The 22,531-nt window shown below is 51.1% G+C and overlaps 1 protein-coding gene and 1 pseudogene across 3 annotated transcripts; both read right to left on the bottom strand.

Annotated features, from left to right (window-relative positions):
* Positions 1–2,697: 2,697 nt before the first annotated feature.
* Positions 2,698–3,249, bottom strand: LOC119232751 (60S ribosomal protein L31-like; annotated as a pseudogene).
* A 6,380-nt stretch (positions 3,250–9,629) lies between these two features.
* DNAJB5 (DnaJ heat shock protein family (Hsp40) member B5) lies at positions 9,630–18,104 on the bottom strand. 3 transcript variants are annotated; one of them, XM_054689449.1, is made up of 5 exons: positions 18,016–18,104; positions 17,070–17,211; positions 14,490–14,734; positions 11,177–11,778; positions 9,632–11,045 (listed from the first exon to the last, which is right to left on the bottom strand). In XM_054689449.1, the coding sequence occupies exons 2-5, from the start codon at positions 17,135–17,137 to the stop codon at positions 10,812–10,814; spliced, it is 1,149 nt and encodes a 382-aa protein (XP_054545424.1). In that variant the 5' UTR covers positions 17,138–17,211; positions 18,016–18,104; the 3' UTR covers positions 9,632–10,811. The 3 variants fall into 3 exon arrangements, with proteins under 3 accessions (XP_037347547.1, XP_054545424.1, XP_037347546.1); XM_037491650.1 differs by lacking the exon at positions 17,070–17,211 and having other exon boundaries at positions 9,630–11,045; positions 18,016–18,098; XM_037491649.2 differs by lacking the exon at positions 18,016–18,104 and having other exon boundaries at positions 17,070–17,673.
* Positions 18,105–22,531: the final 4,427 nt, after the last annotated feature.

Genomic DNA, 22,531 nt, shown 5'->3' with positions numbered 1-22,531 from the left:
GGTAAAAATCTCTTTGACATTGATTTTAGTGATGTCAGTGCTCTGCATGTCATTCTAGTTGCAGGGGAATGTTTGCAGTTTCTCCTCAGGCCTCCATGCTGTCCACTGCTTCCATGTCTTTGCTCATCATGATTTTGATTTCCCTAATTGGCTGCCCTCACTACCTTTTCCCACCTGGCTAATTCTCAGTTGTCCTTCTAGCCCAATTCAGGCATCATTTTCTTGGGTTACCTATCCTGAAAGCTCAGGTTGTGCTAAATGCCCTTCTTTCTGCTCTACATAGTAATTATTGCTGTCTTTTCAGTTAAAACATCATTTAAAACACTTCAGTCTATTTGCCTCACATACTTTTTCTTAAAATTGCAATATCTGCAATCTAAGTTTGTCTTTTTTTCAGTTTGCAGTCCCTCTTCACCATTATGGAGGTCTGTTTCCTCATATGTTTGATATTCCTCGTATGTTTATATATTTTATTAGGAGCTCACATTTGGTTAAATTTTAACTTTGTTGATCCTGAAGTGCCTGGATTAAGATGATGTGTCTTGGTTTCTCCTGGGTTCTGGGGGCACTGCCAATTTGGAATTATTTCTACTTATTTCTTTGATTGGGATTTCTCAGACAGTGAGTATGGTGTAAATTCAAATCCTGGGGTGGCAAAAGACTAGGACTATAATTATAAATTGTTATTATTTTTAAAGATTTATTTATACATACAAGAGCTAGAGTGCAGGCCAAAGGTGCAGCGAATGAGAAGATTTACTAGAGACAAAGTGGGGAGCAGAATAGGCAGATTGAAATACACTGCTGAGGGGAGCAGCAGGTGAGACAGGAGAGGTCTGCTGCGCCAAGTGGGTCACCTCCCTGGCCGGGGATCGAACTCGTGCCGCAGAAGTTGCGGGTAGCTTCATAGTGCTGATGCTTAACCCCTTGTACCACCAGGGAGGCCCTATAATTATAAATTATTAGGGAAAATAACTAGTATTAATGGTGTTAATCTTTCCATTCACATTTGTCACTTTTGTCTGTTTCTAAAATCTGTCTTTCCTCTCCATTCTTGATGTCACCAGAGACAGACTGGTTTTCTTACTGGGTTGTGTTGCCAGCATGCAGATTTTTCTGCTCACCTTTTCAAGATATAGACCTTTTGATGGTCTGGCTTTATGTGTAGTTCTTAGATTCCGTTCCCCTGCTTTATTAACTCTAAGCACTGTTCCTTTTTGGGGCTGATAATCAGCAAAGCTTTAGGCTTCTGGGTTGGGTATATTTTTAGGGCAGCTTTGGTGTCTGTGTCAGCTTTCCATCTAATTTTGGCTCTAGAATTTCTTTCTTCCCCTTCCTCCCCCTCTTTCTGTTGTTGAGAACTTTCCTTACTTTCTTGTGAGCTCAGCAGTGCATTTAAAAATGTATTTGCTCTGATATATCCAACATTTGAGTGTTTTTCAGTACAAGGGTATTTCATAATATCTAGCCTAGTTACATTGCCAGAAGTGGGAATATAGATTTCATTTTAAAAAAGTTGGATTATATTTCAGGCTTACCTGAAGATTTTTACAATGGAATCTCTATCAAACACTTGTTTGCTTATTTTTCTTGCTTATTTTTAAAATTTGTTTTTAATTTTAATTTTATTTAATTTTATTAAAGTGTAATTGACATACAACATATTAGTTTCATTATATAAATAATTTGAAATGTATATAAATTGCAAAATTTTCACTCCAATAAATCTAGTTGCTATCTATCACCATACAGAATTATAAAATTTTTTATTATAAGAACTACTAATTACTAACCAAAGAGCCCCAAAATATATGAAACCAAAAACTACAGAATTAAGAGAAATAGAAAATTAGCAACTTTCAAATTTGCAGTATTACTGAATAATAATAATATCGCAAATTTGAAAGTTGCTAAGGAAGTAAAATTAATTTTCTCAATCAGAATAATTCATGCATATTGTTTTAAAAGTCAGTAATGTAAATCGTTTAACAAAAAATAGTCTCTTTTCTCCCATTTTAATCTGCCTCAAATCCTGTTTACCAGAGCCAATCACGTTAAGTTTTTCTTTGCTATGTTTCTGTTGTTGATCTTACTTTAAAGAAATACACTTTCACCAATATACTTGTTTTTTTTTGTTTTTATTTATACAAGCACTGGGTACAGTCAGAAGCGTGGGAGGGTGAGAAAATTCACCAGAGCGGGGAGCAGAGCAGGCAGAAGGACCAAAGTACACCGCTGAGGGGAGCAGCGGGCGGCAGGAGAGGTCTGCGCGCCATGTGGGACCCTCCTCCAGTGGCCGGGGAGCAGCCGGGGATCGAACCGGCGCTGCAGAGGCTGCGTGCAGCTTCGCAACCCAGCGCTCAATCGCTGCGCCACCGGGGAGGCCCTATACTTGTTTTTTATTGCTATTTTTGTTTTGAAGTCTGTTTTGTCTGATATGAGTATATGTGGGTTCCTAAGAGCTGGCTACTACGTGGCCACGAATGGGCAACTGTGACTTATTTGCTATCTACAAATCATAGCAGAGCATTCCTTGACCACCTGTGGAGTACAGCGGTATCAAGAGGCAGGCCCGGGGACGCCCAGGCCACTGTTGACCTGATTAAGTGACTGTCTCCATGGTGGTCTCGGGATAACTCTGCCTGTGATAACATCAAATACTTTGCTGATGCAAATGTCTCTCTCTCTTTTTTTTTTTTTTGCATGAATAAATTTTTTATATAATTGGGGTATAGGCCAGAGGATTTACCAGAGACAGAGTGGGGAAACAGAACAGGCAGAAATACACAGGCGTATCATGCTCAACCCGCTGTGCCACCACTGAGGCCCTGTAACTTTATTTGCTAATGAGTGATTAGTTTTCATCCACATTGACTGTCTATAGATTTTTAAAAGTTGTGACAGGCACATAGGTAACCAATGTATACAGCTTGTTTGGCGAATCTTCATCCTCATTACGTTTCCTGGACAACCGTACACGGATATGATAGGGGACATTCCTTATTGGCCCAGACAGCTTTGTTGAGCCTGGTGTCGATGCACACATCTGGAGTGCCCATTTCCTTCATTGCAAATTTCCGGATCTCTTTGAGTGCTCTAGGGGCACGCTTCTTGAAGCCAATTCCATGGATGCGCTTGTGAATGTTGATCGTGTATTCTCTGGTAACCACCTCGTTGATGGCAGAACGGCCCTTCTTCTTCTCGCCACCCTTCTTTGCGGGAGCCATCCTGCCGGGCCAGAACGTTGAAAAGGCAAATGTCTCTTGATGAGTGGTCATGATGTACCTTTCTCTGTCCCTCGTAAAACTTTCTCCCCCATGCCTATCCCACCCCTGGACTTTATTCCTCTCACCATAGTTGCATGATCAGCTTTTACTAGCCTGTGTGCTTTCAATAAATGGCACAAGAACTTCAGCTCAAGTAGCAGAGTTTTGCCTTGCAAACCTGCTCCGCGACTGCTGTGCCCCTCATAGGTTTCCCACCGCAAAGCAGCAACAAAGTTCCTGTCACAACAAGTATAGCCATTCCAACTTTCATGTTTCCTTTTTATACAACTTTTGTTTTTCCAGTTCTCAATTTCTCATCTGGTTTTCTATATACCCGTAGTTTCTCAAGCCTGCTTATCATGTGGCCAATAATTATCAGATAATCATTTGCAATTCCTTGCTGCACACCCTCCTCACACTTTCTGGGTCTGCTGAGGTTGCAGGGGTGAACTAACTCACTTCTCTATCCTCATCTACAAGTGCTTTACTTGATAGTTACTTCTGCCTTGCTAAGTCAGTTACCACATCTCCATTTGCTAGAAATTTGTTTACATCTCTTATGTATGCCTCCCATTCTTTTGCTCTTAAATATTTTATTTTCTTTTTCCTTTGCTTTCAATGGAATTTTGGGTAAGAGAGGAGATAAATAAGCACGTTGATCTACTGTGTTTAATTGGAACACTTAAATTTCACTTAATTTCAAATGTGTAACACATGATCCATTTTCTTTTCAACATTTGCAAGTATTTATATAGAGATATAAAAATTTTTTTTTTTTATAGAGGCATGTTTTTTTATTTATTTATTTGTTTGTTCGTTTGTTTTGTTTATACATTCACTGGGTACAGTCAGAAGCGCGGGAGGGTGAGAGAATTCACCAGAGCCAGAGCAGGGAGCAGAGCAGGCAGAAGGACCGAAGTACACTGCTGAGGGGAGCAGCGGGCGGCAGGAGAGGTCTGCGCACCATGTGGGACCCTCCTCCAGTGGCCGGGGAGCAGCCGGGGATCGAACCGGCGCTGCAGAGGCTGCGTGCAGCTTCGCAACCCAGCGCTCAACCGCTGCGCCACCGGGGAGGCCCGAGATATAAAAATTTTAACAACATATACAGTTCTTCCTTTATCTCTTTGTTAGCATATCTCTGTGCCTTTATTGTGCACATAATATTGTGCTCTGCAGTTACTCTTGTTAGATGATTTTCTTTATGTTGCATGGAGGAAATTCACTTGTGAGTCCTCAGAGTTGACTACAGAGTGAGTCAGAACTGATTATACAAAATTCAAATGGTTCTTACCCATGCTGGTCAGTCTGTTGTATTAAAACATGTTTCCTGGGTTATAAACACCTAAAGAGTGGTCTTCTGCAGAAAAAAATGTAAAAGCTCTTGGTTATGTGGAAAAAAAATTTTTAAATGGACAATATTAAGAGATATTTTCAGCAAATATATAGCAAATTTGAAAATTTCCTTTCAAGAGCCATTTCAACATGTAATCAATGTAAGCAAATTATTAAGACACTTGCCTTCTCTTGTGGTATTGTCTTTAAAATCCAGTCAGTGTGTATTTTATACTTATAGCACATCTCAGTTCAGACTAGTCACCTTTCAAAGTGCTCAATAGCCACATGTGACAAGAGGTTATTAAGTATGGCTGCATAGGATTAAATTCTTTTTTTTTGTTTGTGATTTTTTTTTTTTTTTTTTTTGCATAGAAGAACTGGGGTGTATACCAGAGGTGCCAGGGTATGAGAGGACTCACCAGAGACAGACTGGGGAGCAGAACAGGTGGATCTATTGAAATACATTGGGATGGGAGCAGTGGGCCAGACAGGAAAGGCCTGCTGTGCCATATGTGGTTTAGCAACTTGCTCAGGATTGAACTGAGGCCGTAGTGGTGAAAGTGCTAACACCTAACCCCTAGGCCATTAGGGAGGTCTTAAATTCTGAAGATGGTTCTGGACACCTGCAGAACAAAGTCCCTAATACACATTCACCATTCACCTTACCTTCTCAGCTGTCTCCGGGTTAGACATTTCCTTTGTATTTGAGCTGATCTGGAGAGCAGTGCTGAGATACTAGAATCCATATCCAGGGGACAAAATCCTATCAAATGAAGCACATATTCATTTGGTCTCAGTTGGTCTCAGAATTGCCCTTTTCAGTGATTACTGACTAAAAATCTATTGATGATCACACACATTTCTTTGAGATTTTCAAAGAAGAAAAATAGAAAATACTCTATTTTTTAGAATGAATTTCAGGGCAAATGCATAGAAATGAATTAATTCAATGTAGAAACTTATATTATTCCATAAAATGAATGCCTGAAACTTGCTTGGAGAGACGGTAATAAAAATGGAATCAAAACTCCTCATTCCATTCTTGTTTTTCAGCGTCAATGCAAAGGGAAGAAGAGAAGCAAAAGAGGGAGCATTTGTAGGTAAGGGGCTGCCTTTTTAGTCCAGAATTCTCAAGGGTTACTCTTTCCTTTCCTTGAGACCCACGTACACAGTCTCAGAGCATGTTAGTTGCTAGAAATGATCCTTCTTAGTAAACAAACTTCTCAGGTGGGAGATTCAGGAAGGAGTCAGAACCTTCATTGCTTCTCTGGTTCCTGAGAGGCCCATCATGAAAATGAATGATGTAACTGGTTGGTTGGTCTTGCCCACTAGGTGGCAGTGTGAGATATTGCAGAGTGGACCTACTCTCTGTAGGCAGACCCTTTGAGTGCTGATTTTGGAGAAATTATTCAACTTTTCTAAGGCTCAGAATGCTCCTTGAGATATCCTTGGCATACATCCCTAATAACCAGTGGTTATTAGAATCAGACGGAATAACTTTTTTTTAAGGATTTATTTATGCACAACTATGAACCAGAGACACACTATGGGGGGGGGCGGGGAAAGGAGGGGATGGGGTCAAAATAAGGGGGTTGCAATTGTATGGAGAATATAAAAATAAAATTTAAAAAAAAGAAAAAAAGATTTGTTTATGCATACAAGAGCTGGAGTACAGGCCAGAGGTGTGGGGGGTGAGAGGATTCCCCAGAGACAGAGTGGGGAACAGAACAGGCAGACTGACTGAAATACACTGCTGAGGGGAGCAGCGGGCAAGTCAAGAGAGGTCTGCCCCGCCATGTGGGAATCTCCCTGGCCGGCCAGGAATCGAACTGGCGCTACAGAGGCTGCGGACAGCTTCACAGCGCTGTGTTCAACCCGCTGCGCCACTGGGGAGGCCCCTCTTGTGAGTACTTTTTTTAATTACATAAATATCCTACTATGTGTGAAGTGGTATCTCATCGTGTTTTTTTTTTATTTTATTTTTATATTCCCCATACAATTTCAACCCACTCATTTTGACCCCATTCCCTCCTTTCCCCAACACCCGCCCCCATAGTGTGTCTCTGGTTCATAGTTGTTTGTTTCATCATGGTTTTAATTTGCATTTTCGTCGTACCTGAACATCATTTCACATACTTTTGGTTATTTATATATCTTTGGATAAATGTTTACCCAAGTTGTTTTCTCATATTTTACTTGTGTTTTGTTGTTGTTTTGTTGTTGAGTTGTTTATATATATTCTCTTATCAGATATGTAATCTGCAAGTATTTTCTCCTGTTCTATAGGTTATATTTTCACTTTCTTGAGAGTGTCTCTGATACACCAAAATTCTTAATTTCTATGAAGTTCAATTTACCTTTTTTTTCTTTTGTTGCCTGTTTTTTTGTATCATAACCATAAAATTGTTCCCAAATCCAGTGTCATGACATTTCCCCCCAGTGTTTTCTTCTCAGAATTACTATGTTAGATTCACCATAAGTAGGATTTATTCTAGGGGCACACAGATGGTTCAACATCTGAAAATCAATTAATGTAATCCAACACGTCAACAAAAAAAAACCGTGTGATAATATCAATTGATGCTGAGAAAGCATTTGATAAAGTTCAACATCCATTTATGATAAAGGCCCTCGAAATTCTTGGGATAGAAGGAACATACATTAACATAAAGGCCATATACACCAAACCCACAGCCAATATCATTCTTAATGGTGAAAAGCTGAAAGCCTTTCCCTTAAGATCTGGAACAATGCAAGGATGTCCACTCTCCACTGCTTTTCAATATAATACTGGAAGTCCTACCCAATAAGACAAGAGAAAGACATACAAGGAATCCAAATAGGGAAGGAAAAGTAAAACTATCACTATTTGCAGATGATATGATAATATACATGGGGAAACCCAAAACCCCATGGAGAAACTAATCAAAATAAATGACCAGTTTAGTGAAGTAGCAGGGTACAAAATCAACACACAAAAATCAGTAGCCTTCCTATGTGGAAACAATCAATCTGAAGTAGAAGAAATCAAGAAAACCATCCCTTTTATAATTGAAACAAAAATAGCAAATACTTGGGAATAAACCTAACAAAAGAGGTGAAGGACCTATACCAAGAAAATTATAAAACATTGTTAAAAGAAATAGAAGACACAAAGAAATAGAAAGACATCCCCTGCTCATGGATTGGAAGAATTAACATTGTAAAAATGGCCACCCTACCAAAAGGAATTTATAGATTCAATGCTATTCCAATAAAAATTTCAATGACTTTCTTCAAAGAAATAGAACAAATATTAATGAAATTCATATGAAGCCACAAAAATGTCAAATAGCCAAAGCTCTCCTGACTAAAAAGAAGGGGAATGGAGGTATCACACTCCAGGAAAAGATAGTGAAGATTAATGTTGGGATTCCTTCAAGAGCCAAAGTCTTCAGGGAGATAGTCAAGACCAAGAAGACTGCAGCTCCTAAGCCACAAGTAGATGTTCCAAGCATTACAGAGCCTGGAGAGGGCCAAAAACTGACAGGCTATGTGAAGGGCTTTAGTGACTAAGGAATGTCCCTACCCACCCCACCACCCCCAAGAATGCTGTTGCCAGGATTCAGGATGACCAAGCCATAAAGAGTACATTGCTACTATACAAATGAACAAATGATTATCAGTACAAAAAATTACACAAACACAGACACCCACTTCAAGATGATTCAGGAGCTAATGTTTAAGAAAACCCAGTAACAACACCCCATTCCCCAGTCCCTGGCCAAACCAGTCTCTCTCTCTCTCTCTCTCTCTCTCTCTCTCTCTCTCTCTCTCTCCCCACCCCAATCCCCCTCTCTCTCTCAATCCCTCACTCTCCTCTCTCTCTTCCCCCCCCCACCCCCCCGCACTCTCGCTGTCTTATATTAAAGTGGCACAGGTGCCCCATGCAACATCCAAGAAAGGGTAAATCTCAAATTGCAGGTAGAGCCAGCTTCATGGCTTTTTCGTTGAAGTGCCCTTATGACCTCAGCCTGGCTTCTAAGTTCTCATAATCCCATCTGTAGATGCTCAGTGGAGGCATGACAATTTCCCAGGTCTTCTGCATCAACATGGAGGCCAGAGGGAGGGATCCCAAAGTTTCAGACCTCAGGGAAGAGTCAGGACAAGAATTTAATCCTAAGTGAAAGGGGGCAACCCTAGGAGACTACAAACAGAAGAGCATCAAATAGGGCATGGAGGATTAGGGATCTTCCTGCCCATACCAGCAAATTAGAAGACACTCTCATGAGCAAAAATCCTTGGTGTTTGCACTAAAATGGTAAAAGGATGAAGAGCTTATTTCAGAGGCATTATGTCTTAGGAGAAAAGGCAAGGCAGGAAGGGCTCTATTAAAAGCCGAGTCAGTGCAGCCTGTGTGTGGAGCCCAGGCTTAGGTGATGGAAGAGCTATCTTCATGGCACTGGGGACACTGGGGCTCAGGAGGGCTTGACCATCATGGGCTTGATCCTGGAAAAGAATCCAGGGCTCAGACATGGAGGCAAGTCAACACCAGGAGGAAGTCCAGGCTCAGGCAGGGCCTACATTCCTGTGACCAAAGGGCTCCTCCCTACTCAGATTCAAGGAAAGTGGCTAGTTCATCAGTCAGCAAGCAGGCCTTGAGGGTGAGAACTGTCTCAGCAGCGATAGGGAGCTCAGGACCAACACACACATCCCCAGAAAACTGTGAGATTTAGGCATCAGTAAGTGTTCATGGCTGCCAGGGGCCTGCTTCACCATAGAGAAAGGCCTCTGTTTTCATAACCAAGGACATTTACTCTTTCCAAATAGATTTGCTCCTGCTGAGTGACGAGTGGCGTCTTCTGTCTTTGCTATGTTCAGGGCATGTCTTGGAAGCCCCAGGAGTCTGGGTGCCGAGGAAGGAGGATGGTCCAGGTGATATTGCGAATCAGCTTGGGCTTCTCAAAGGTGACCAGGGTCTTGGAGGGAAGTTGACAGTGACGCTACATGCCTGTCCCACCCCAGGTTCATTAGTTCTGCTCAGATACTATATTTTTAAAATACTTTATTTTTTTCATAATACTGTCATTACAAAAAAATACAAAAAAACTACTATAAAAACATTCAGGGGCTTGTCAAAGTGAGAAAACCGAAAGACCCCACCCCAGGACCTGGCTGTAGCAGTCCCCCCTTAGCTCCTTCACTGTTTGACTTTATACAACTGTGGGAGTGGGGTGGGGTCACGCAGGCATCAGAGGGCTGGAAATTCCCCACGCAGCCTCCATGAAGGGTAAGAAGTAGTTTCATTTATCACAAAAATGGGATTTGGAAGTTTGGGGGTAGCTAGGCCCTGAGTTCAGAGGTGTGGGGAGAAACCTGTGACCCTGAATCTCTTGGTGGGGGATAGCTGCCACCTGACCCCAAAGCCCTTTCCCTCCCCATGAAGGCTGGGAAATGGACCCTGCCCCCCACCTCTGAGCCCTGATTCAGCAGGCCCCTTCCCCCTCCACCCTTGTACACGCCTGAGAGCAGCAGGGAGGACAGAGCTTGCAGCTCTCCGGGGTCTAGGCAGGGGAGCTACAGGGAGGCTGCTGAGGGCCCTGCCGACCTCCCTGCCCCAAATGAAAAGTGTCTCGTGCTCAATGGCCCAGTTCATAGGTTTATGGCCCTTCCCTTCCCATCTCAGCCCCCGAGAGGCACAGACAGCTCGCGGCGAGTGCATCGTGCGCGTGAGTACGTGTGCAATAACCTTGGACACCGTGGATTACCTTGGACCTTGGGGGTGGGGTTGGCGTGGGAAAGCAGTGCCTTTTCTAGCCTCTCCCTCCCCCGACAGGAGGAAGCGCAAGGGAAGGGAGAGGTATTAGCAAAGCTGAAGGGGACGGAGGACATGCTATTTACAGGCATGGACAAGGAATCTCTACATCTTCAAGTAGCACTCAGGTCACTCTCCAGTCACTGGAGTGGGAACTGGATTCGAAGCTAGTGACATGAACGTTGACCCCTGGCCTGGGCTAGCTCTTCCCGCCTCCCTCCCACTCCCCCAGGACAGCCCAGCTCTAAGGGGTCAGGGACAGGAACGTTGTCCTGAAAACCAGTGGCTTTTTTTTTTTTTTTTTTTTGCATTTTAGAAAAAGTTGCCAGTGTCCAGTGGACATCAAGCTGGGTGCACATGGTGGGGTGAGTGTGGGGGTATTGCTGTGGTAGACTCTGGGCTGGCGGGGGCAGAGCCTAGGAACAGGGTAGGTGCTGCTTAAGGATCTGCCGGGTCTGTGGTGTTAATCTGTCTGGGAAGCGAACTTTGAACTCAACAATGAGGTCTCCCCGCTGAGTGGGCACCTTGGGGAAGGGGAGGCCCTCCCCGCGGAGTCTCTTCACGGTGCCTGGCTTGATGACATCATTGCAGGGCAAAGGGATGACTCGGCCATCAATGGTGGGAATGTTCACGGTGCAGCCACACAGCGCCTGGGGAAAACAAGGCAGAGAGTGAGGAAAAGGCGGGGTGGAGTCACTGGGAAGGGAGGAAGAGACTGAAGCAGGAAAGAATGTCTCCGTCATCCCACAAACCAACACACATCCCTGGACCAAGGCCCCACCTCCTTGAGGCTGATCAGGGCGCTGTAGAGCACGTTGGTGCCATCTCTGCGGAAGTGCGCGTGGGGCTTGTCTTTGAGAACGAAGACGATGTCGGCAGGGATGTTGTCAGGCGTGGCGTCGCCCTCTTTGGGGAAGGTGATCTTGGTGCCTTCCTTCCAGCCGCGCTTGATGACGATGTGCAGGATCTTGTCCTCAGTGCGCACAGTTCGCCCATCGGGGTTGAGGCGCCGCCTTGTGATCTTCATGCGCTTGGTGGAGCCGTGGTAGATCTCCTCCAGGGACACCCGCAGCTCATGCACCACGGGGGGGTCCTGCACCTTGCGCCGAGGATACAGTGGTTCTGGGGCGCGCCTTGGACCCCTGCTCAGCCCATTGAAGCCAAAGCGACCAAAGGCACCAAAGGGGTCCTCATCTTCATCCACATCCATGTCATCTGGGTCAAAACCACTGAAGGGCCGAGTGGAGCGACTGCTGGCAAAGAAGATATCGAAGGGGTTGGAGCCGCCAAAGAAGGAAGCAAAGGTGGCGTGGGGGTCCCCGTGAAAGGTGTAGTGAAAGGAGCCACTGGAACCACCTGATGAGCCACCGCCAGTCTTCAGGCCTGGAGAGAGGAGAAGTCAGGGGCAGTGTGGCTGGTCCTGCCCACCCCCGGGCTCCGCCCGCTGCCCTCAGCGCCCAGTTGGTGGGCCTAGGGAGAGAAGCAATCTTTAACTCCCACAGGAGGGCTGGCCTCGGAGAGTAAGGAAAGTCCTCGGCAAGATTAATTTCTACTTTTAACTATATATTTTATAATAAGGAATATCCTGACATTCAAAGAGGTTGTTACCCAATAGGTCCAGAAGGTGAAAGTAGAAGACTTGGAAGATAGGGTTTCTGTGATCCCCTCCATGCACCACGGAGGATCCCTACCCCTTGCTCATCTCCAAACACATGCAGGGCGAGAGGCCCTCGGACAGGCTGGCTACCCGGGGGCTGGGAGGTCACTAAGTGATCTGCTCCCAGTCAGGTGGGGATACAGTCCAGAAGTCCAGCCTCACTCTGCTGAAACTGTTCCCTCTTTCCCTGACTCCTCCCCAAATGAGCAGTCAGGAACCCCTCCCCCCGCCAGAGCAGGAAAGCTCATTAGCTTGGAGATGAGCTATTTCTCTAGAAAAAGTTTTGTTCCCATATGCAGTACTCGGAGGGTTGCCCAGCTGTGGGGGCATCCGTCGCACAGTGGACAGACACACCATGCATGGGGACGGCGCTCTCAGGCCCAGCCTGACAACGCCCAGCCCTAAGCCTCTTTCCGAATGGCAGAGCAACCAGAATGCTCAAACCAGCTGGCACATCACAGGTGGTGACTCGAGCTGCTCTCTGGGGGCAGGTCCCTAAAAGGTTCCAATCCCTGGACGATTCCTGGACGCAGTCTTCGTGTGGGGATGGCAGTGGTCGTGATAGGGACAGGGATAGTGGGGGGCATGGGGAAGGCGGGGGGAAAGGGTTCGCACTGAGAGGTGAGCTAGGAGATGGAGATCGGGGTGGGGAAGGGACCCAGGCTAGGGGAAGGGACGCGTTTATCTAGAATTTCAACTGGCCGTGGAAGACGAAGCCTAAATTAGCCTCTTATTTCCTGGGACAACAAGGGCAGGCTGAGGTTTCATCAGAGAGGCCAAGTGGCAGGCAGCTCAGAGGCTAGTGGCAGCTGCCTCTCCCCGCTCCCCTAAGACTCAGGGTCTGTTCTTCTGTTGAGGGTCTGATGATCAGGGGAGCTCAGCCAGGGGGGCGGTTGGACCGATGACGAAAGAAGAGGGTCATTTCTCTGGATGGATACCTGCTCTACTGTTACCACCCCTTATTCAAGCTGGGAACAACTTGTCCCCAGCCAGGGCTGCGCGCAGAGTTGATGTGCTCATCTGTTCTGGCTGGCTGCTGGGGAGGGGGCAGGGAGGACGGAAATATCACCCACATTTCCAACTGCTGCTTCCTCCCCATGCCCTGCAGGTCTCCTTAAGGTTGTGCCACATCCTCAGGAGTCCTCCCAGGCCACAGATCTGCATTAGAGCCCGGGGTCCGGGCCTCAGCCATGCAGGAGGGGTGAAGTTTCCAGGTACTCGCCGAGTTCCCACCTACTTTTTCAACAAAGGTGAGGCCAAGTGGAGGCATGAGTGCAATTCCTAGACAGGTCACATGGTGGCATGGTGTCGGCGCCAACTCACTACCCCACCACTCCCAGCCCTCCATCCAGAGAGAAAAATGCCTTAGCTGAGAGCTTGGGGATTCCAGCAGCTGCCGGGTGACTCTGGGAATTGGCGAGTTTAGTAAGTGAGCAGGGGCAGAGTGGCAGGAAGCATGGCATGGAGAAGAAGACGAGGCTGGTGGGAGGACCGAGGCGCCAGAGGGTAGGAGCACAGAGCACAAAGCAAGGAGGAGAGGAGGAAGGGATGATTCTCTTTGAGCTCTGCTCAGGTGCGGCACAGCCCATGAACCCATCCAGTTCTGAGGACTGCACAGGGCGAGTGAGCAGGAGAATGTGGCAGGAAGGTGGATGCCGCTGAGAAGGACAGTTCCTCCGGGAAGGAGAGTCCTCAGCTGTGACAATGTCTCTTAATATAGCCTGACAGGTGCTTGTGGCTGGCGGGTGGCAGGCGGCCCTGAGGGGCAGGCTCAGAATTAGCAGCTACATCATGCCCGTGGGATGTGTGGGGAGGGGCCACCCTCTCAGAGGCTTTATTTGGGCCTTTCCTGCCACCCTGTGCATGGCCATCAGCTACCCTAGGGAGGGAGTAAGGTGCCAGGAGCACTTTTCCTTCCACGCTCAGACCCCTGCCACTTCCTCTGTTCTGCTGGCCTGAGGTGGGCAGGGAGGGGCCAGAGAAGGGGCCAACCATGTGTCTAGCGCAGAGCTCCAGTGGTTAATTCCCAGGCTGCTTAAGGCCAAACTTTTATGCTGATGAAAGTAAATGCCCTGTCCTCAGAGAGCCACAGACTCCCTTTCCCTGACCTTCCCCATCAGCCAATGAAGCGGCAGGACTTCAGGCAGGACTAATAAGGTTGGGAAGGAAGGGAGGGGAGGGGGGAAGGCCTCTGGCTCAAACTTCAGGCCTCAGTACGGTCTGAACTTGAGGGGAGAAAGGGGCAGCGAGAGGCAGGAGAACTACGGCAAGCAGAGACTGGTAGTACCTGGTCTCTTTCCTTCTCTGGGTGTCGGTGGATGAAACTTGCCTCCCTCACCCTCTCCTCAGCCTCCGCTTCCCTGCTATAAGAACTGGGTCACCTAGGGCCCCAGTCAAGGACAGATTCCAGTGTCAGGCCGGAGCACTGCCCTCTTACCTTCCTCTCCATACTGGTCATACAGGCCCCGTTTCTTAGGGTCGCTCAGCACATCATAGGCTTCTGCAATCTCCTTAAACTTCTCCTCAGCATTGGGTTCTTTGTTCTTGTCTGGGTGATACTTCAAGGCCATTTTCCGATAGGCTTTCTTGATCTCATCCTCATTGGCCCCGGACGGGATCCCAAGAATCTTGTAATAATCCTTTCCCATTACAGCCACTGGACCGGCACTGGTCTCCTTGTTTCTGAAAGAGAACAGGGCCAATTCTTGATGTCCCTGATTCCCTTTCGCCCCAGACCTGCTCCTGACAACCCTCAAATCCCTATACGACTCACTGTGAGACTTTCAGTAGGTCATGCCTGTTCTGTGGGCCTGTCTCCCCATCAGTAAAATGAAAGGTTTGGACTAGATGGTCTCTTCCAGCTCTGACATTTTAGGTTCTGTGATTCTTTCTTCAGCTCCTCTTTCCCAGTGGGAAGCTGGGGGCTGTGGCCCACTTCTTGGGACTGGGCCAAGGCCCAGGTCCTTGAGCCAGGTCGAGGACCCCCAAGAGGCCCCAGTGAGTAAGATGGCACGATGGACTGATAGAGCCACACACAGAAGCTGGTGAAGATCAGTGCAGAGTGAGGTCACCTGAGCATCTGGTCTCCTACACCATGCTTCAGGCATGGTGCCCGGGCTGAGGGCAGCTGGGACAGTGGCCCAGGACTGGGGACAGGCCACAGTCTTCAGCCAGCTGTCCCAGCCAGCCAGGCTGAGTCAGGGTGTGGGTGCCTGGAGTCCTCTCTGTCACTGGAGACCCCAAGCCTCCCTGCCCCCTGTATCCCACACTATGCTAAGCCTCACGTGTGATTCACATCAGAGGATGACTCACAGCCTTTGGAAACTGCTCTTTCTAACTCCATCATGGGGAGTGGAGGGGGACACTAATCCCTTCCCCCAACAAGGCAACAGTTCCCTTTACACATTTCCAGTGTCTACTCACAAACCTGTGTGTGAAGACAGTACTGTGCTGCCTAAGCACCAGTGTTAGGGGACAAACACGTCCTGAGGGTAGGGCCTTTATAAACCTTACACTAGGAGACAACTGGCCACTGACCACCATTTCCTTAATACCTTCCCCACCAGTCCCTCCCTCTCACCTGCCCCCAGGTTTAGGACTCACACTCAGATTAAGCTGGACTCAGGGGCACTTACAATGTGAAGAAGAAGCACAGGACTCTAATTCTTCCACTCTAATCTCCCTCCACCCATGTCTCTGTAGTGGATATGAAGGGAAGGGGACTCTCCTGTTAGAGCTATTTGGGGGAATGGCCAGAAGCCATTCCCCAGCCCTTCGGAGACTTGGCCAACCCCTGCCAAAAGCTAGGAGAACTAGAGTCTTTCTAGCAATGTCCTGGGCTGACAGCCACAGCTGAGGCCTGCTTTTCTGCCTCTGACTGCTTCAGGGCAGTTGACAGGGTCTCCTGACAGGAGCGAGGGCTGTAACGGTTAAGGAGAGTCTTCGCGGCCCCAGAGAGGCAGGGTCGATAGGGACAGATGCCCTAGCACTTGCCCCCACAGGGCCGGCCGCAGGTGGCTGGGTTGACTCATGGCTCAGGGAGTCACCTCACCCTGATGAAGAGAAGGCTCCATAAAGGCGGGTACTCCCCCTTCTCCCCTTACCAGCATGTCACGCCGGGTGGGGGAGGCCGGGGTTGGAGGAGGCAGAGAAGAAAGAGCATCTGGGGGAGGGCAGCCATTTTCGGAAGCAGCAGTAAAAGCTGTCTGAGAGGGAGCTGGAGGTGGTCTGCCATCTCGCCCTCAGCCCACACCCTCTTTCTCCCGGGACTGGCAAGGAACCCTAGTACACCACGAGGGTAGGGCCCCCGGAGAACTAGAACAGCTTCTAGGCAACGGACAAGTGGAACGACTGTTGCCAGCGCTCCCCTCCCCCAGTCGCTGTCCCTGCGTTACCTCTTCATCAGGCCAGCTTCCTCCCTGGCACCCACCTGCTAGCTCTTCTAGACCTATAATTCTCTTGCCTCCATAGGCACCGGGCGAGCTCGCTCAGGAACAGTCTATTACCTCCTCATTTTCTCCCTCCCTCTATGCCCTCCCCTTTCCGAAAGCCACGAGTTAGAATGACAAAGGAACCCCATGGCATGACTGCCTTTGATGGAAAAGAATGAAGAGGCTGTTAAATGTGGAGGCAGGAATGAAAAATGGAGAGAAGTGGCGAGGGGAACTGGTTGAGGTCTAGGGAGGGGAGATGGTGAAACAGAAAACGAAGTCCTGGTGGTGGGGGGCGAGAGATGATGAGTGGAAATGGCCGAGGTAGAAAATGGGCGACCCATGGGCTGAAAGAGAGGTGCAGAGTTAAATTACTGGAAGGGGCGTTGGTGGAAAATGGATGCCCGAAGGGTTTTCACACAGGACATGAATGACGAGGTGCAGTTCATTTAGATGTACGGCTGGTGCTCGCACGTAATGAGAGCAGATGAGGATGAGATGGAGGGGCAGGGAGGGAACGGAGGGAGAGGCGACGTGGAGAATGGGACACTGGATGGGTAGGAGTGCCCTTCTCCGGAGGGACTTACCGAAACTTTACAAACCCATTCAGCGTCCACGCTCGAAGTTTTAAGGGCTCCAGCTGAATTTTAAACATCAAGCTGGCTAAGAAGTCTTCTCCCCAGAAGTGTGGGAAGCTCCGGAAAGCTCCTCGGGCCTGGAGTGGGGGTGCTGCTGGGGATGGGCAGGAGAGCACTGTGCGCTTAAACATGCCCAGCCCAGCCCCTCACCTCTGATCGCTCCACTGGAGCCTGCTTGGAAAGCTGCAGCTCTGGAAGCCACCTCCTCAGGTTCTCAGAGGCACTTGCCCAGCAAGGCCCGTCTGGTGCAGCAGGAGCTGGGCCTGATTCCCAGGTGTGGACAGTGAAGGGCTAGGGTCCAGCGGCCACCTGCTCTCAGGTGCAGCAGCGTCTGGCTGCTGCTGAATGGCTGCGTGTGCGGCCGCAAGGCCGGCAGTGCGAGGGCTGCGGTCGTGAGTGGCAGCGTGTGTACCTGTGACAGGTGTGATTGCCAGTGCGGGCCCGAGAGGCGGAGAGCTCCTCTCGCCAGTCTCTCCCGGGAGGACCCGACCCCGATCCCCAAGAACCTGCTCAATGAAGTCACTGACGGGAGCCTCCTCCCTCGCGGATGGGCGGGGCCGAGCGCCCGGCGGGACAAAGGCGCGGCGGGCGGGGAGGCGCGGGGAGCGCCGGGGAGGGGGCTCGGGCGGGGGACGGTGGTCGGTGATGTCACCCGCGGGGGGCGCCTGGGCCAGCTCAGAAACGCCTCCGCGCCGCGGCACCCGCCCCGCCCCACCCCACCCCACCCTCCCGGGCTCCGACGCGGGCCGCCCTCGGAGCGGAGGGTCGCGGGCCCCGGCACCTGGCGGCCCCGCGCCCGCACCTCCGCGGCGGAGCCCCCGGCCCCGCCCCCGCCCCGCCTCCGCCCTGACGCCCCCGCCTCCGGGACCCCCGAGCCCCGGCTCAGCTCCCTCACCGGCGAGGAGCTGCGGGCGCCGCGGTGCGGTCCGTCAGGCAGCCGCTGCCCCCTCCCCCGGCTCCGGCTCCGCCGCCTCCTCTCGGGACAGGAGCCGCCTGCCCGCCGGCCGCAGACAGCGGGCCCGGGCACCCGCCCCCACGGCTCCGCCTCCGCGTCGCCCATTGCGCCGGCCGGCCGTCACTCAGCCCGGGCCCTGCTGTCATTGGGCAGCTTTCGACGCGTGCCCCGGGGCGCGCCGCCCATTTCCCGCCCCTGCCACCCGGCCACACGCGCGCTCATTCCGGGCAGTGATTGGTGTGGGTCTGATTGGCGCGCTCCACGGTCAATCAACCACACCTCCCCGCCTCCTCGCCGCGCCATTGGTGGGAGCCGCGGGGGGCGGCAACGCCACGCGCCCTTTGATTTTATTGGTTGGTCTGCGGGCCTCAGGCCCCGGCCGGGGGCAGCCGCTTCGGCCCAATCCCGGCGTGAGAAGGTGGGACGTACCGGCCGCCACTCGAATCCCGGGAGAACCTTCTGGAACCTGTGCAACGTCAAAGGCAATCTTAAAGGAAAACGGCACCCACCATTTGGCCGTGACTTTAGGCATTTTTTTCCCTTCCTCTTTTAGTTTAGAAGGCCGGGGGCGGGGGTGGCGGGAACGGGCGCCCGGGCAGGTGCGGGCCCGCGCCCGCCGGGGTCAGAGGCCGCCCCGCACACCTGTCTTCCGGGAGGGGCCCGCGAGCTGACCCACCTGGCCTGGTTTCGCTTTCCCGTCCCTTGATCTGACGCCGACCTGAGGTGACCTGACCGGCTCTCGGCGCGGCCGCGGCGTGGAAAGCGCCCTCGCTCGCCTCTGCGGCCGCGGCCCGCGGCCCCGCGGTTCCCTGTCAGAGCCGCCCTTCCACCCTCGGGGTAACCCCCGCCCCCCGCGCCCGCAGCACGGTCCCCGCAGCCCGCACCCCACGGGGCCCGTCAAAGTCCCCTGTGAACGTTCATCCTTCCACCCCTTTGAGCCCCCACACTTCACGCCCCCGCCCCCCACTTTCCCCTCCTCGCGGCCGGTCTCTTTCCCTGGGCTGACTCCTGTTCGGACTCCTTTTCCCATCAGATCGCCCTCTCCTCGCTGCCCTCTGACCCTTCGTATCAGCTGCACGTGGTTGGTCTCCTTTCTCAGCGCCCTTGACAGCGCCCATGGAAGTCCCTCTACCCCCGCCCCCCGCCCCCCATTAAATCTCAGCCCCAGTGTCCCCGCGCCGAGAGCAGGCAGCGCTGCGGAGGCGGGAGCCGGCGGAAGCCGACGCTTGAGCAGACACGGTGCCTGGCGCGCCCACGTCGCTGTCTCCCAGGCCCATCTGTGCTGGAGGGAGCGGGGGTGGGGAGGGGGTAATCCGGGGGTGAAGAGGGGGAGGGAGTTCTTGGGGGTTTTAAGGACAAAATAAGGGCCACGGCAGAAGCTCTGCTCGCCTCTGCTTGCCCTTTCCCGAGACGGCGCTCGGACACCCCGGGCCCCGCACCCTGGAGAGCGCGGGACGCCGAGGCCAGGAGAGCCTCCCTGGCCACACAGCGGGGTGCGGCAGGAGAGAGGCCTCGGGCTCTGCACACTCTCCCCACTTGCCCTCTTTCTGGTGCCCGCTGTAGGGCTCCTGGGTGTGAAGGGGTGTGAGGCGGGAAGGAAGGAAGTGGGGTAAGAGGATGGAGAAGGGGTGGGGTTGGGGGGTGAGGCGAGGCGCAGGGAAGAGAGGGTGAAGGTGGAGAGGAGAGTGGGACAGGTACAGAGGAAAGGGGTGTGCGGGGAAGGGAAAGTGGGGCACTCGGAATAGAGAGGGGGAAGATGGCCTAGCAGCAAAAGGATGGGACAGAGAGGTGGGTGAGGAGAAGCCGGGGAGGTGGGTGAGGGTGGGAGAGGCTGGGAGGTGGGAGATGGGTGAGGCCGTTGCCAGGGAATGGAAGAGTGTGACATAGAGATGAGTAAGGTAAGGGTGAGGAGGCCCAGTACGCTGAGCGCTGACTCCTTCCATGTGGGGGCTCTCACCCCCACCCCCAGTGTAAGGGGGCCTGGACTGTGGGTGCTGCTGCTTCCTATTCCAGTTCTATTTTGCCTCCTCCAGGCTCGCCTGTGCCAACACGGAGGCAGAGAGTTTAGTCACTGGCCCTTACCTGGTCCCCGCGAAAGCCAAAGTGTAGGCTGAGCCCGCGGGAAGGCAGGACTGAACCCTTAGGGGTTAGTAGCATGAACTCCATTGTGGGCTGGGTACCTACTGCCTCCCTGCCTGCCCCTTCCCTGAGCACCAGGGGTGGGTGTGTGTGTAAGGAACCGGCCCGGTGTGGCCTAAGGTGTGAGAATGTGGACTCGAGTCAAACTTGACCTTGCGAGGTTCCTTGCCTCATTGCTTTCTGTGCCTCATTTCTTTCTTGGTGAAGTGGGGCTCGTCAACAGCAGCAACCCGCAGGGGTGTTGGGAGGGCTAGTTAAGACAACATATAATGTACCTACTTCTGAGCGTGGCCTACAGTTAATGCTCAACAAAATTAATCATTACTCTGCGTTCACAGATAGACGAGTGTGTGAGTGCATCTGTAAATGTGTGAGTCTGATTGGGAGTTGTTTGTACTATTGTATCTGTAATGCGATTTGGGAGTGAGAGCATCTGGATAATTCTTTTGTGTGGCAGGGTGTCTGATTCTTTGTCGTTTGCTTTAGGTATGTGATGTGTCCGCGTACGTGTGGGATCAAAGAACTCCTCAGGCCCGTGTCTCCATGACAATGAGTGGATCAAGTGTGGCTCTGTGGCTCTTGACACATTGACACCGTGTCTGCTGGTATGTGCATGCGTCTGTGATCATGTCAGTTCCAAACACCCCCACTCACCCTTCCTTCCCATAGAGACGTCACAACCCTAGGTGTCCCTCATTTCCTCACCCTGAGGGAACCGGAACCTGGGGGCCGGGTGGGGGTGGGTGCCAGTGAGGAGGTGTTTAGACAGGAGCACACTTCCCTCCCAGACTGTGTATGGGAGGGGGAGCCCGTCTCTTGCACACATCCTGAGAGCTCCAGAGGAAGTGCTCCCTCCCTGCCTAGCCTGTTCTCAGTTCCCTGTCTTGTCACCATGGTAGCAGTTGCCAGGGGCCCCCACAGTTGCTAAGATGTGGATGTGGGTGGCTGCCAGGCCCTGTTGCCAGTGGAAACAGAATCCTGGGGGAAAGGAAGACTACCCCCACAGCTGCCGGCTCTCCGCGGGGATAGGAGTGGCCCTTGGGGCTCTCCTGTCCCCAGATTGTACCTGTGATTCTTATGTGGCAGTGCTAGGGTTGGCGGGGGCTTGAAGAGGACACAAGCCAGAGTACTGGGATCACCTTCTTCTGAAGAGAGAGGGAGCGCTGGCCTTCCCATTGCCATCTTTAAGGCCGGGAGGCCCTTCGAGGTTCATAAGGGTCTCATTTTGTCCCTCAGTCCTTACGCTGTACTCGCCTCCAGGCAATGTCTGCTTGCGCTCTCTGGGGTCCAGTGCCTGTTACCTGAAGTACTCCTTTGACCCGGAGTACTACCTTGACCCCATTACTGTGGAAGCCACCCACTCCTTCCTAGGTCAGACTCCCAGCATTTCTCCGGGTGCAGACTGCATTTGCCACCTAAGCCTGGACTTTGAGTCCCAACTTTGCCTTCAGCTTGAAGACACTGACTTTTGTTCTAGTCCTCATGAGACAGTTCCCTAAACCCAGGCACAACCCAAGACCTCCTCCCAGATCAGCTTGATACTTGAACTCAGCGACAGATTCGCTTCTTATCCTGCACACTGTGTGAATATTGACGGGTACCCTAACTCATCTCCGAGCATCTTCCACCGGCAAGTACGATGCGGTTCGAAAGAGTTACTTCTTGCTCTGGTGAGCGGACAGAGCTCGAGCTGACCAGCAGGTGGCGTGCGGTGTCAGGTTCTAGACACAGGCGTCCCAGCGCCCCCGGGAGAGGCTGTCAGGCATATTGAGATCTTAGGTGTTTTATTTGAGGTCAGGACCCAGAGCCGCAATCACAACAGTTGATCAAAGGTAGAGAAATAAGGAAATTAAGGTTTCCAATGTGGTAATGACAACACTTTGAGATTGTGTGGGTCAGTACAATCCTGGATCTCCATCCAGTGGAGTTGGACTCAGGTCTGGGTATGCACCAGAAGGTTCTAAGTCATTTACTGGCACTGTAGGTCTCAAGAGGACGGCATAGCTACTAAGGCTTTCCACCTCCACCTCACAATGTCTGTCATCTGCTCACGCAGCTTCACTGCCTTGCCTGATCTCCCCTTATCTTTCGGCCCCGCTGAGCAGAAACCTGCCTCTCTTTTACCTTTGGTCTTAGGTCTCTCCTTGAGGTGATATTGACCTCATTTGTCCCAGGGTTGAGCTGCAGGAAACAGGCATGATGCGTTCATGTTGTCTGGGCTGCAGCTGGGAGTCCAGATAGAAATCCTGCGCAAACTCAGAGTAGACAGGCTCAGGGGCCTCACGTCTTCCTAATTCCTTCAAAAACTCGGATTCCT

Source organism: Talpa occidentalis, unplaced genomic scaffold (genome assembly GCF_014898055.3).
Source record: "Talpa occidentalis isolate TD23 unplaced genomic scaffold, MPIMG_talOcc4v2.1 talOcc4.7, whole genome shotgun sequence".
Taxonomy (NCBI): domain Eukaryota; kingdom Metazoa; phylum Chordata; class Mammalia; order Eulipotyphla; family Talpidae; genus Talpa; species Talpa occidentalis.
Note: the sequence above shows the minus strand (reverse complement) of the source record. Positions and strands in the feature narration are given on the sequence as shown.

Excerpts from the sequence above, each read along its gene's own strand:
- DNAJB5 (XM_037491649.2), bottom strand. The coding sequence starts at position 17,251 with ATGTTTAAGCGCACAGTGCTCTCCTGCCCATCCCCAGCAGCACCCCCA. Across the intron at positions 14,735-17,069 it reads AATGGGTTTGTAAAGTTTCG|AAACAAGGAGACCAGTGCCG; the intron begins GTAAGTCCCTCC and ends GTTCTCTTTCAG. Across the intron at positions 11,046-11,176 it reads CCCTGATCAGCCTCAAGGAG|GCGCTGTGTGGCTGCACCGT; the intron begins GTGGGGCCTTGG and ends TGTTTTCCCCAG.